We start from the raw sequence: 14,201 nt of genomic DNA, 5'->3' as shown, positions 1-14,201 counted from the left end.
AATTTTTACAAATACGTCATAATTGGGGTTCAAACTACGGATGTCTGGGTGACAACCTGGATGTCCTACCTGACACCATAATCGTGGGGACAAGATCAATTAAAGTCAAGATTCTTAATTTTGAATTATCAAGTTAAAATTAATTAAGGATTAAAATTAATTAAATGGTTTAAACTACTAATAATTTTGAATTAATGACTAATTAATTTGATTAGGTAATTTAAGCTTAAATTTATTTCAGAATTATAGATTATTTAAGATTAAATAAATATAAGATTAGGTTTTCAATTTATTAAGTTAATTAGATTAATTAGAATTAATTTCAAATTAGGTTATAATTGATGGGATTAATTAATTAAGTTGAATTTAAGTTAGTTTAAGATCGGATTATGATTAAATTAGGATTTTAATTATTTATAATTTATTTTGAATTACATACTTAAGATTAATTATTATTTATTTCAATTAAGGTTAATTAATTAAATTAGTTTGAATTATTTAGAATTTTAAAAAATGATTGTTTAGATGTCATGAAGTTTTCAATTAAAAAATATGGAACTATCACATGAGTAACTTTTTAAATTGGTCTTACGGATAAGAAAGAAAGTAAATGTAAGAACTCAAATTGGTAAATGCATAGATGGAGATCCAACAAAGGGTAATGAAATCCCTTGGCAAGATGACTTTAACTCCGTGACCTCTATGATCATTATCCATGCATCTATAATTGAGCCAATTTGAGCCCCCGCGGGTTGGATCAATCGGTTAAGGTGTGACATCCTTTGCACAATGAGTCGTAGGGTCGAAGGTCCACAGACGCGCACTGGGTGAATAATCTGGGCCGGCTGTGTTAAATTCCGGAGACACCACGCTTTATCCGGGGCAATATTTACCGCTGATTTACCTCCTCTTAGGATCCCTGTGGAGCCAGGCCTAGGGGGCCGCTGGGCGACGGGACCCGCCTTGCATAATAATTGAGCCAATTTGAAAGGAATGGAACTCTCAATTCAAATTTACTCAAACTTAGTTGGTTTAGATTTTATCGAGTTTTTAATTTAAATTTTTATTTATTTGATTAATTATTAAGTTTAATAATTTATCATATTAAATTGTTTTATTTAGTATATTAATAAAAATTTTATCAATTAACATAATTTATAAATATTATTAAGAAATATTATTCATAAATAGTATCCAAAGATATTAACCAACTTAAATTTATTTATTTAATTAATGTATTGAATCAACCTAAATAAATTTTTACGAAGTCGAATATTAATTTTTTTGCACAAACATTCGTTACCCCTATCTACGGCTTCCTCGTGAACCTTACCCTCTGTTTGGGAGGAGGTGAGTAAAGGGGAGGGAAAGGTAAACATGGGTAAAAAAATATTTTACACTTATTTGGGAGAGAGTGAGCCATGAAAGAGAAGGAGAGAGAAGGGTAAAGCTTCCCCTTACATGCTCGGGAATCAACGAAATTCCTTATACCCCAAATTGGGGTGTAAGGAAGGGTAAGGAAAAATTATCTCAATTTTATCCTTATTTATATTTTCACATACAGATTTATTAAAAAAATAAGAGGATATTTTTATAAATTTATATATTTAACCTTCATTTCCATCCTTTGAACTTTCCCTCCCTTCTAAATAAGGACAAGATAAATATATTACTTTTCCTCCCTTCTCCTTCCATCCTCTTTCATTAATGAATTTTACCTCGCTCCATCCAAACAGAGGGTAGGCGTGGGAAATGTTTGTTCTGCATGCGGGAGGGTGAAAACGTTTGGAGTGAGAATATGAATATCATTTATTTATTTCATATATTGGGAAAATATCAAAATGTTGTCTGGACAAAATTTGTCGCATCGTCTTCGTCGTGCACGAGAGGCGGGTCTCGGGTTCCACGTTTTATCGGACCGGGGTTGTACAAGCAACCGCATGTAATTTCTGTATGCGGCAAAGGCATAGCCACTCTGTCACAGTAACTTACGGATCGTAAAGCAAATTGAACGGTTAGAGATGCGATCGCATACGTGTATTAGAAGCGATGCAGGAATTGCCTTTAATTTTTCTCGACCGGATTTGATGACCGCATCCCGGATTTACCAATCTAGCGGAGTCCATATCCGGCAACCGGTCCCACATGGCCACCCATATGCTTCTTCGGTTCTTCCACGCCGGTACCGGCTCAGACGGTCACAATTCAGCATTTGAATTTTGCCACAAAAGTAGCTTTTGGTGTCGAGTTATTGTGTTCTCATCGAGTTGGGGCCCACACTTACTGCTAAAATAGTGAAAAGAGTATACAAGTGGGTTACAATATTTACGTTGAAATAGTTTCGTCGATTCCAGTGTCTTCGCCGGTAACAAAAAAAAAAAAGAGAAAAGAAAAAGAGTGGCATGAGTTAAAGCTTCTGACCCTCGAAACAAATACATTTGGCTCTCATTTGGGGAAGCGTTTCATTTGGTTTTCATTTGGGGTGCATCTGGGACCGGAACCAGGACCAGAAGGATTCATCTTCCTCTCGTTTCTCCTTCCTCGGCGAGCTCCTGGTTCATCAGCCACGGATATGTGCAAGCTCCGCCAGTTTTCCTCGTCTGATCGCCGGTTTCTTCACAGGTTTGCGACTTTCTCCGCCGTCTAGGCCGTAATCGGACAGTTGAAAGGCCGGGCAGCTTAAACATCTTCCGCTCTGCGCTGACGCTCGTTTTAGCTGTTTCTTAGCTCATATTTGTTCGTCAGGTGAGGGAATCCGCCTACTTCCTTCGATTTTTCTCGCGCGATCATGTTTCCGTAGCTGATTTTACTGTACATTAAAAGGAGATCTCTTATCTATCTGTTATCTGTTAAGATCTAGGCAACTTTTGTTCACTTTCTGCTTTTATCAGGTTTGAAAAAATAAAATATGCTTTAAGTCCTTGCTAGCTAGCAGCTTCTCAGCAAACTGGTATAGTAAACTGTTTCTGATTCTTGGTGCTTGGCCGTTCTCTTATTTCATAGCACAAGTATCAGATGGACGGCTATCAATTTTTTTTCTTGTTAAATAGTCACCATTTATACTATATCCTTGAGTGAAGCTATCATCTTCCATCTTTGTTCCGTTTAGATTATCTTACCTTGGCAAAATGATTGTTCTTCTAACCTTTCTGTTATCGATCTTTTGTTTTCCCAGACCTACTATAGGGAGATTCGTAGGGCATAAAGCCCTCGTTGTCACAAGCTTCAAACTTTTAGGAAGAACATCAATGGAAGCATGATGAACTGCCTCACGGTCGAGATAGACGAGGAGTCGTCGAACCTCCTTGAGTTCGCCGCCAACAATGACGTCGAAGCCTTCCGGCGTTCTGTCGAACATGATCCCTCAGCCGTCGATAAGGTGGGCCTCTGGTATGGCCGCAAGAAGGGTTCCAACCGCATGGTGCTCGAGCATCGGACTCCCTTGATGGTGGCCTCAACATACGGAAGTCTTGATGTGCTCAAGTTCATCGTCTCCTTACCTTCCGTGGATATCAATCAGGCCTCCGGGCCTGACAGAACTACAGCGCTCCACTGCGCTGCCTCTGGTGGATCCTTTGATGCTGTTGATGCAGTGAAGATACTTCTTGCCGCCCGTGCAGATCCCACTTTGTTTGATGCCAATGGAAACCGTGCAGCCAATGTGGCTGTGGCGCCGCCCAAATTGCCTGATGTAAAGTTTGCTCTTGAGCATCTTCTTGGAGGGAACATCAACGGTACGGATGAGGTAGATCACCCGCATCCTCTTTGCGTGATGACTACCTATTCTAACTCTGATTCACCGCCACTTTCTTTCTCACCTGACGAGGATGGATCTCCATTATCCAACTCTACTTCTTCTCCTCCCATGGCTAAGTTCCGTGACTTACCTCGGGTTGTTGTATCTGAGAAGAAAGAGTATCCTGTTGACCCATCACTCCCAGACATCAAGAATAGCATCTATGCTTCTGATGAGTTCCGCATGTTTTCGTTCAAAATTCGTCCGTGTTCCCGAGCTTATTCTCATGATTGGACTGAGTGCCCATTTGTCCATCCAGGTGAGAACGCTAGGCGGCGAGACCCAAGAAAGTATCACTATAGCTGCGTCCCCTGCCCTGATTTCCGTAAAGGAGCATGTAGGAGAGGAGACATGTGCGAGTATGCGCATGGGGTGTTTGAGTGCTGGCTTCACCCAGCCCAGTATCGCACAAGGCTATGCAAGGATGGTACTAGCTGCTCCCGCCGCGTCTGTTTCTTTGCACACACAAATGAGGAGCTGCGCCCACTTTTTATGTCCACTAGCTCTGCTGTGCCCTCCCCTCGGTCATCATCATCTGCTACATTGGAGATGGCTGCAGCCTTAGGACTTGTGCCTGGATCACCATCTTCAGTCTCTGCTATTATGTCCTCTTTCACACCACCGATGTCTTTGTTGAGCAATGGTACTGGCCACTCAGCTCTTGGTTGGCAGCAGCCAAATGTGCCTACCTTGAATCTTCCAGCAAGCAATATCCAGTCAAGTAGGCTACGCTCCTCTCTCAGTGCAAGAGATATGCCTTTGGAGGACCTCTCGGAGTTTGATACCCAGCAGCGGCTAAATGATATGAGCTCTGTGCTTGGCTCGTTAACAGGAAACAACGCAGTCAGGAACAAAACCCTGACGCCCTCAAACCTAGATGAAATCTTTTCATCTGAGATTGCCTTATCTCCTAGGTATAACTCTGACCAGGGGGCTATTTTTTCACCCTCTCATAGGACTGCTATCCTCAATCAGCTGCAGCAGCAGCAGCATAGTCTGTTGTCACCCATTAAAACAAGCTTACTCTCTTCGACAGCTGCTGATGCCCAACATCTATCTGCGCATTCTTCTTTGTTGCAAGCATCACGCACTATATCTTCACCTACCCTCATGTCTCCAAGAAGTGTGGAGTCTGTCTCTCCGATGAGTTCTCGTGTTGCTATGCTTTCTCAGCGGGAGAGGCAACAACAGACACTCCGTGGCCTCAGTTCACATGATCTTTCTCCCATTTTATCTCCAAACATTTGCTCTCCTGTAGGTTCCTCTTGGTCCAAGTGGGCATCTCCCTCTGGTGCAGCTGATTGGGGAGTGAATGGGGAAGAACTGGGTGGGCTTGGTATATCTTCATTTGAGATGCGTGGAAATGGAGATGAACCTGATTTATCATGGGTTCATTCACTGGTAAAAGAATCATCACCTGAGAAATTGACATGTGTGGCAATGTCTCCTAGCACATCTGGCTTGTCTACAATCTACGGTGAGAGTTCAAATTCTGATAGTCTGATGGAGGGACATGATCAAACTGCAGCACTTGGTGCATGGCTTGAACAAATGCAACTTGATCAGGTGTTAACTCAAGAGGAAAAGAGCTAATTTTCCCTCAATATTAGATGGCTGATATATATATTTTTTTGCTAGTAGGTTGGCGAAGGGAAAGAAGCAGGGAGTATTGACAAATTCATTTCATAAAAAAGAGATTTGTTGATACTTAAAGTTCAGCCAGTTCCAGAATTGGGATGCTTAAATTCTTATTTTGTATCAGGATGTCTCTAGCGAACTGTTCTGATATTTCAAATCCCTTTCTTTTTTATCTTGGTTTCTAAACTATAGTATGTCTTCGGAGGAAGCAAAGATGTCCTTTGTCTCATATGGTCAACTTTTAAAACTATTCAGTAAAATTCTTAAGCAGCCAACTTTCTCGGGTTGGCTAATTTTGTTTTCGTAGGCAGAAACTAGAAAGATCTGAAAAAGATCCTGATGTATGTTGTATAAATGAAACTCTGTTTCTGTAATTTGAATATCAGTGTTTCACGATGTCCTCAACGGTTGGAGGAGAATTTGTTTCTTTTCTTCTTAATCTGCAGTCGTTTCTTGATTTGTATTGTATAAATTTTAAAGGGGTATTTTGCGTCTTCAGGCACGTTATCAAGGGGCAGTTCACTTCAACGCTCTAAAATAAGATTCAAAAGGCATTTTCGAATAAAATAATGAGCTGACTCCCTGTCACAAACGGCGTGGCCATGCGGACATCTGAACGAACGCCCCCAAGGTTGATCTTATTCTTTCTACCATCTCCACCGTCCGATCGCCCAATATATATTCCAAGAGGAGTCCTCGATGAATCCGAAGTCATCGCATCGCTGATACGCCCTGAGAAATAGAAAAGAGAGGCGGAGCATCGCCGGTGATTCCGAATTCGTTCTCCTCCGTCGCTACGCCGACGATGGCGTCATCCGTACTCGTCTGTAACTCCGGGGTTCACCCCTTGCCCTCCTTGCGTCAGCGCCTCCTCCTTCCCCGTTCCCCTCTCTCCAGGACGCCTGCCTCCAGCTCTCCATCCAACCCCATCTTCCCCTCTCTCCGATCCGCCTCCGCGGAGTCCTTTTCTTTTGGATTGGCCTCCTCCCGTATCGGCCGATCGCTTCTTGCCCCTGTTTGCGCCTCTGCCTCATCTCCCGCAGCCGTGCCTGCACCCGCCCCGGCTCCTGCCCCCTGGCAGGGCGCCGCCTTGAAGCCCCTCGCTGCATCGATCGCCACTGGAGTCATCCTTTGGTTCGTTCCCTGCCCCGCCGGTGTCTCCCGCAACGCCTGGCAGCTTCTTGCCATCTTCCTTGCCACGATCGTCGGCATCATTACGCAGCCGCTCCCGCTCGGCGCTGTCGCGCTGATGGGCCTAGGCGCTTCCGTCCTCACTAAGACCCTATCCTTCACCGCCGCCTTCTCCGCCTTCGGCGACCCCATTCCCTGGCTCATCGCACTTGCCTTTTTCTTCGCCCGCGGATTCATCAAGACGGGCCTGGGGAACCGCGTCGCGTACCAGTTCGTCTCCCTTTTTGGGAGCTCCACTCTCGGCCTTGGGTACAGCCTCGTATTCAGCGAGGCCCTCCTTGCCCCGGCCATTCCTTCTGTTTCCGCTCGCGCTGGAGGGATCTTTCTTCCTCTAGTGAAATCCCTCTGCCAAGCCTGCGGAAGCAACGTTGGGGATGGAACCGAGAACCGGTTGGGCTCGTGGCTGATGCTTACTTGCTTTCAGACCTCTGCGATCTCTTCGGCCATGTTCCTCACCGCCATGGCAGCAAACCCTTTGAGTGCCAATCTTACTTACAATACCATCAAGCAGACGATCGGATGGACTGACTGGGCTGTGGCTGCGATTGTACCTGGCCTGATCTCCTTGATCGTCGTGCCCCTGCTGCTCTACGTGATATATCCGCCAACGGTAAAGAGCAGCCCCGATGCTCCCAAGCTTGCCAGGCAGAAGCTAGAGAAAATGGGGCCGATGACGAAGAGCGAGATTATCATGGCAGGGACGCTTCTTTTAACGGTAAAAGTCGCCTTGCGCCTTTTTTCTTTCACAGTCTGGTGGTCATTATTTCATCGTGATCCTGTTTATTTTCAATCAAATTTGCTCCTTCAATTCTTGATTATTAAATTCAAGACAACAATTCTGACATGAAGTAGGGTTCTTTACTAATAATGTCCTGTGATAGTTTATCTTTTATGGGTTGCTGCTTTGATATAATTAATCCAGGAAACTAAACTTTTACAGAATGACTTCTATTTTGTATAGTAAGGTGAAAAGTGCATGTACCTTGTTCCTTAGTTACTTAAATGCCATTTGTAATTCAATTGAAGACCATCGATCTTGTATCTCAGTGCAACTAATTCTCGTGTTTTTCCTTCATTCCATTTCCTGGTTCCTTTTAACCACCTGAAGTTAGATTGCTATGAATTATCTCATGATTTAGTGAAGCTTCACCGTCTTGGATTGTTCTTTTACTAGTATCTGAAGTGCTATTAACACTAGCCTCTCATGTGTTGGATAATTACTGCATCAATTTACTTAATGCTTGGTAGCTCAAGTTAAACATTGAGAAACATTGTTGTATCAGAAGTATTTGCTGCTGCAGTGTGTATGTTTGTGTTACACAACCATACTTATGGCTTTAAAAATACAATGTATCTATTTTACAATGTGGTCATATTTGATTTGCCCTTTAGAACCAGGGTCGTCCCACAGTTATTGTTATATGACTTAATAAGTATGTGGGACAAATTCCAACGGTACTTATTTGTGTTTGTGGCTTGCAAATTCATGTGGTTATTAACTATATTAAACTTTAGATCCATATCAATTTCTAATCTTTGTTTTTGATACTTGCTAACCAATCAACTGACTATTTATAGAATTAGGGTTTTCTTTATTATGCTTGGTACTATCACTTACAATGTTAATTTTTGTGTTTATTAGCAACTATTTAAATGTGATTTGTTGTAGATTGACGTCCTATTTAAATGTAGTTTGATACATAATCACATAGATTTGAGGTTCCAAGTGGAATTGTTCTGTTTATTTTTGTGTTTGCCTACAGCAGCATATAGGTTGTTTTTTAACAAGAAAATTTGTTTGCTTTGCTTTGTACAGGTGGGACTTTGGATATTTGGAGGAGCACTAAATGTGGATGCTGTAACTGCTGCAATTCTTGGATTATCCATTCTTCTTGTAACAGGAGTTGTTACATGGAAGGAATGTTTGGCAGAGTCAGTTGCATGGGACACCCTCACTTGGTTTGCTGCTTTAATTGCAATGGCTGGATATCTCAACAAATATGGCTTGATCTCCTGGTTTAGTCAAACAGTAGTCAAGGTATGAACTTTACATACATCTTTATCAAATGTTAACCAATGCACATGTAATTGTCACCTGATTTTATCAGTATAGGTTAAGTTCTCACTAGCTCTAGATTAGTCATCTTTTAAAATCAGTCTTATAATTGCATAATTAGACAAATATACGATTAATTCTTTTCGGACCTGAGCTGTATAACAATGTATACTGTGACTATATTTACTTGCCTCTTATCCTGATTTGTAGAAGGCCAGATGATGCTCAATCAAGGTTTTTGGTTTTAAAATTTACTGAACTGAGTGTTCATCGGAGATATTAGAAGTATCATCCAGTGAATTTTCTTAATTCTGACACTTCACCAGTTAATTTAAGCAGCAAAGTATCCAGATTAATCAACGTCATTGCAAATACTTTTTCAAATGGAAGCAGGCCTTAAATGGCTAAACGTGGCCACCACATCAAAAAATAGTAATTTCTAATTGAAGAAAATATTTGTTTTTGTTATCCATTTATCCTTTTAAAATGGCTAGTTCTTCCTCACCTTGTCTAAAATTTCAATTTGAAGAGCTCAGACAAGAATATCACAGCTGACGATCATCAAAAGTATAGTACTTGAAAACAATGAATTTTCATTTCATATAGGTTGTGTACCCAATAATAGCATCTGCATATCAAGGCAAATAAAAAGTTAGCTCCCTTAGTTTGCATAAACCATTGTTTATTTGTTTGAGGTTTGTGATATCCAAATTCAAAAAGCTACTATTAATATCATGCTTTCTTAGTTTCCTTGCCACCTTGCTTTATCTGTCTGAGAGTTCTCAAATATTGAAACATTATTTTCAGACATATGAAATGTTCTTCAATGCAGTTTGTAGGTGGCTTGGGTCTTTCTTGGCAACTATCTTTCGGCATTTTGGTACTGCTCTACTTCTATTCGCATTATTTCTTCGCAAGCGGGGCTGCACACATTGGAGCCATGTTCACAGCCTTCTTGTCAGTAGCCAGTGCACTGGGCACCCCTCCCCTATTCGGAGCAATGGTCCTCTCTTTCCTCTCAAATCTCATGGGCGGGCTCACTCACTACGGCATTGGGTCTGCACCAGTTTTCTATGGTGCAAATTACGTGCCACTAGCTCAGTGGTGGGGCTATGGATTCCTTGTCTCTGTTGTTAACATCATTATCTGGCTTGGCGTTGGGGGCTTTTGGTGGAAAACCATTGGCTTGTGGTGAAGAATATTAAAATTTTTACCGTCATTTTTTTGTACTAAAAAGGCTTAGAATAGCCTTCCTCAAGTTCTTAGAGTCATAAGAAACTTGTTTCCTTTCTCTTGGCGACAGAATTATTCATTTAGAGTTTCGGAGAAGATAGATGTTACTGAGCTTGGTCCAAAGAGTAATTGGACTGCACACATATTTTTTCTCTCTAAATTGGGATCGCGTGGTTGTCCTTGGGCAGATATTCTCAAGTTCTATCTTCCAAAAGCAATTAATTTAAATCTTGATTGTTTTCTTAATCAATCTTGTTTGAAAGTGCATAATCTTTGACACTCCTGCGATTATACGGCCTGTGTGCTTTGTGGAAGAAACAGGAATAGTTTATATCATAGCTGTCGCTTTCGCTGTCGAACAGAAATATTATAGGGGCCTCCCACCTAGAATATCACAGTTTTTCCATATTTTTAGCATTATAAACTTAAAATATGATTTAGATCGAAGAAAGAAATCTTAAGGGTGGTAATCAGATAATTAAGATTGATCCGGCGGATAGAACAGGGGGTCCTCGTTCTGAAGGGTCGACGTCACGTGGGAATCAAAAGGCCAGGTGGATCGGGCGGTTGACCGAAGAAGGTTGGGTCGGAGAAGGTTGGGTCGAAATCCCGGCCAGCCGGATAGGAGTCGGGATACCGGTGTTCGAACGAACAATAATGAGGGGCCGAGCGGAAGTCATGCTTGGCCGAAGATATAAAGTAACATAGCGCTAACAGTCCTTGCCTAGCACCCTACTGAAATCTCCCCAGCGTATCGATACCAACGGCAGGTCGGACGTGCCGTCCGGCCGACGCGTAAGATGAGGGCCGTCCGGACAGCACTCCCCGTCCAGCCTGCTGGACGGACCCACCGGCCTGTGGTAGGTAGAGAAAGACAAGAATATCTTATGACAGCTGTCAAGCCCTAGGGCTAGGCCATACTCCTAGTTTGACAGCTAGGTGTTCTCCTGTCCTATCGAAGACGTGCTTGGACTGTAGCAGTATGGAGTCAGGTAAGCTTTCTGACAGACACATACCGAGGTGTGGGCTGCGGATACGTATGTGCCTCGGTGGACGTGTAGGAGCTCCTTCACCACTCTATATAAAGAGCCTCATACTTCGCCGGAGGTACGCGTTCAAGACCTTGGGAGCCACTCTTTTCACTGTTTGCTTGCCTGACTTGAGCGTCGGAGGGTCGCCGCCGGGAACCCCTTCCCGGCCCGACTTCTGTACAGATTCGCCGGAGGCTCATACGACTAGACGGAGGCCCACGTCATCGACTAGGAGAGCGTCACGTGCCCAGCGTCCGTTGGTTCAGCGATTCGGACAGGATCAAAGATTATGGAGAATAAAATATAATCAAATATTATTTGGTTCAATCTAATTAATGCAATAAAAATTTATTTATTTAAAGGTTATCAATCTCAAAATTTAGGTTATTTATTAATCCGATTGCACTTGTGAATATAATTTTTTTAATATTTTTTAAAGTCATAAACTCATATTATAACTAATGTTAGTGTTAAAATTATAAACTCACATTACAACATAACATGCGTTACTACTAGAAGCTCAGAAAATTTTATTATGTTTTAAATTTTGAAGATAATTTAATTTGGAAATCAACTTTTGGCTATTTTGGGTTCTCACGCAAAACCTTTTTTCTAAATGTGCGCTCAAGATTTTTAAAATATTATTGGAGCACATTTTTTTTTATAAGTTTAGTTGAAGCAAAAAATAAATAAACAAAAAACAAAGCTGACAAATCAATTTGCTGTTAAAATTTGCAACTTAAGTTTCTAGTTTCAAAAAAATTAAAAAATTTAAATAAGTATAAAAAGTGCATTGCAGCTAATGGACAGACAATGTACCGAGCGAGAGTATTTTCACAACAAATTATCATTTTCTCTCATTTAAATATGGGCTGAAACCGAATTGTTAAGAACTTGGAGAATTTTGCACCGATCCAAAGAATTCAATGTCACTAAATTACTTTTATGATGATCCCCTCCAATTCTTTCTGTATACGACATCATAACCGTAAAGACTACCTCAAAAATTATGAAGATTGCGATCCTCGCGAAGCGGCTAGAAGATGGTTGAAAAGACGGATCCAGCATTTTAGAGTGGGGCCCTATAATATTATGGTTTTTTGGGGATGCATAATAATTATTTGGAAGAAATTAAAAAAAAAATCTGAAAAGGAAGCAGCTGCATAGATTAATACAATAGATTAATACAGACTATTTAATTAAATATTGAGAGAAGACTCAATTTGAATCCACTCACATATGAATTCAATGTAGGACAATTGGAAAATACTACTAAGCTTCTAAAGGTCTGAGTCATGGAGTCGGAATGCCAATGCATATTTCAAGATGGAGAAATTTTTTTACTATTGTTTTAGTCGTATTCAGCACATAACTCAATTTAATTTTATGATAGTTCAGATTCTGTATTTATACCCCTCGTATCCACATATGACAATAAACATTCCTTTTATATTTTTATTTACATCATCAATTGATCATGTTCGAACGCAGAATCAATGGACGCTGGAGACGTGGCACTCTCCGAACTGATGACATGGATCTTCGACCGGCCATACAAATCTCCGGCGAACCTGCAAAGAAGTCAGGCCGGGAAGGGGTTTCCGGCGACGACCCTCCGACGCTCAAATCAGGCAAGAGGAAAATGCAAGAGTGACTCTGAATATCCAAGAATGCGTTGTATGGTTAAGCTTAGTCCTTCATTACCTATGGGAAGGTCATAGGGGGAGAATGAAAGGACTCATGAAAGGGAGTAAGTTAGGCTTTCATTACCTAGAGGGAGTTTGCCCTCTTAGGGGGAGAATGAAGAGCTTAATTTATGCTTTCATTACCTAGTGGCATGAAGAAGGAGGCTATGGGATTAGCCTAACTTACATATGGGATTGTAAGTGTTATTGTGGTATTGTCAAACATCAAAAAGGGGGAGATTGTTGGTGCAATATCCCTCAGGTCAAGGTTGACCTGGGTAACCAAGCTGAGTCTTGGTTTGGGTTTAGATGTTTGACAATAAGATATTGATTGAAGAAGAGTCAAGTAGGTCAAGGTTGACCGGATACTTGACCGGGAAGTCCTAACTGGGATGTTAGGCAAAATGAAAGACCTAGTGAGTGAAGCTAGGCAGAAGAAAAGTCCTGGTGAGTGAAGCCAGGCAGAAGGAAGTCCTAGTGAGTGAAGCTAGGCAGATGGAAATCCTGGTGAGTGAAGCCAGGTGAAAGTCCTAGTGAGTGAAGCTAGGCAGATGGAAATCCTGGTGAGTGAAGCCAGGTGAAAGTCCTAGTGAGTGAAGCTAGGCAGATGAAAACCCTAGTGAGTGAAGCTAGGTGAAAGTCCTGGTGAGTGAAGCCAGGCAAGGGAAAATCCAGATGGATCAAGGATGATCGGACATCTGGTGCTGGGAAGTCCAAGTAGGTCAAAGGATTGACTGGATACTTGGCATGAAAGAAAAGTCCAAGTAGGTCAAAGGGATTGACCGGATACTTGGCACAGAGAAAAGTCCAAGTGGGTCAAGGTTGATCGGACACTTGGTAAGGGAGTCCTAGCAGGTCAAGGGAGTGACTAGATGCTAGGCATGACATACCAACAGGTCAAGGTTGACCGAATGTTGGTTAGGGATGTTTGGGACTTGGTTTTGGACAAAAACCAAGTGCTGGATCGATCCGTGGATCGATCCAGGCTCTGGATCGATCAGTGGATCGATCCAGACCTGTCCCAGCGAACAGAGAGCTTCTGGATCGATCCGTGGATCGATCCAGATGTCCCAATCGATCAGTGGATCGATTGGGACGCGGCTGCTTCGCGCGATAAGCGCTGGATCGATCCGTAGATCGATCCAGGCGCGTTTCCAGAGCACAGAGGCGCTTTGGATCGATCCGTATTGTTGGTGCAATATCCCTCAGGTCAAGGTTGACCTGGGTAACCAAGCTGAGTCTTGGTTTGGGTTTAGATGTTTGACAATAAGATATTGATTGAAGAAGAGTCAAGTAGGTCAAGGTTGACCGGATACTTGACCGGGAAGTCCTAACTGGGATGTTAGGCAAAATGAAAGACCTAGTGAGTGAAGCTAGGCAGAAGAAAAGTCCTGGTGAGTGAAGCCAGGCAGAAGGAAGTCCTAGTGAGTGAAGTTAGGCAGATGGAAATCCTGGTGAGTGAAGCCAGGTGAAAGTCCTAGTGAGTGAAGCTAGGCAGATGGAAACCCTGGTGAGTGAAGCCAGGTGAAAGTCCTAGTGAGTGAAGCTAGGCAGATGGAAAACCCTAGTGA

General features: G+C 42.1%; 2 protein-coding genes across 2 annotated transcripts; both read left to right on the top strand.

Annotated features, from left to right (window-relative positions):
- The first annotated feature begins 2,428 nt into the window (after positions 1 to 2,428).
- LOC122029391 (zinc finger CCCH domain-containing protein 24-like) lies at positions 2,429 to 5,853 on the top strand. The gene is made up of 3 exons (XM_042588357.1): positions 2,429 to 2,745; positions 3,176 to 5,362; positions 5,438 to 5,853. The coding sequence occupies exons 2-3, from the start codon at positions 3,257 to 3,259 to the stop codon at positions 5,483 to 5,485; spliced, it is 2,154 nt and encodes a 717-aa protein (XP_042444291.1). The 5' UTR covers positions 2,429 to 2,745; positions 3,176 to 3,256; the 3' UTR covers positions 5,486 to 5,853.
- Positions 5,854 to 6,110: 257 nt separating this feature from the next.
- Positions 6,111 to 10,112, top strand: LOC122029945 (dicarboxylate transporter 1, chloroplastic-like). The gene is made up of 3 exons (XM_042589086.1): positions 6,111 to 7,340; positions 8,442 to 8,663; positions 9,514 to 10,112. Exons 1-3 carry the CDS (start codon positions 6,240 to 6,242, stop codon positions 9,874 to 9,876), a joined length of 1,686 nt encoding a protein of 561 aa, XP_042445020.1. The 5' UTR covers positions 6,111 to 6,239; the 3' UTR covers positions 9,877 to 10,112.
- Positions 10,113 to 14,201: the final 4,089 nt, after the last annotated feature.

The sequence above is a fragment of the Zingiber officinale genome, chromosome 10B (assembly GCF_018446385.1).
Source record: "Zingiber officinale cultivar Zhangliang chromosome 10B, Zo_v1.1, whole genome shotgun sequence".
NCBI lineage: Eukaryota > Viridiplantae > Streptophyta > Magnoliopsida > Zingiberales > Zingiberaceae > Zingiber > Zingiber officinale.
This window is presented reverse-complemented; position numbering and strand designations above follow the sequence as displayed.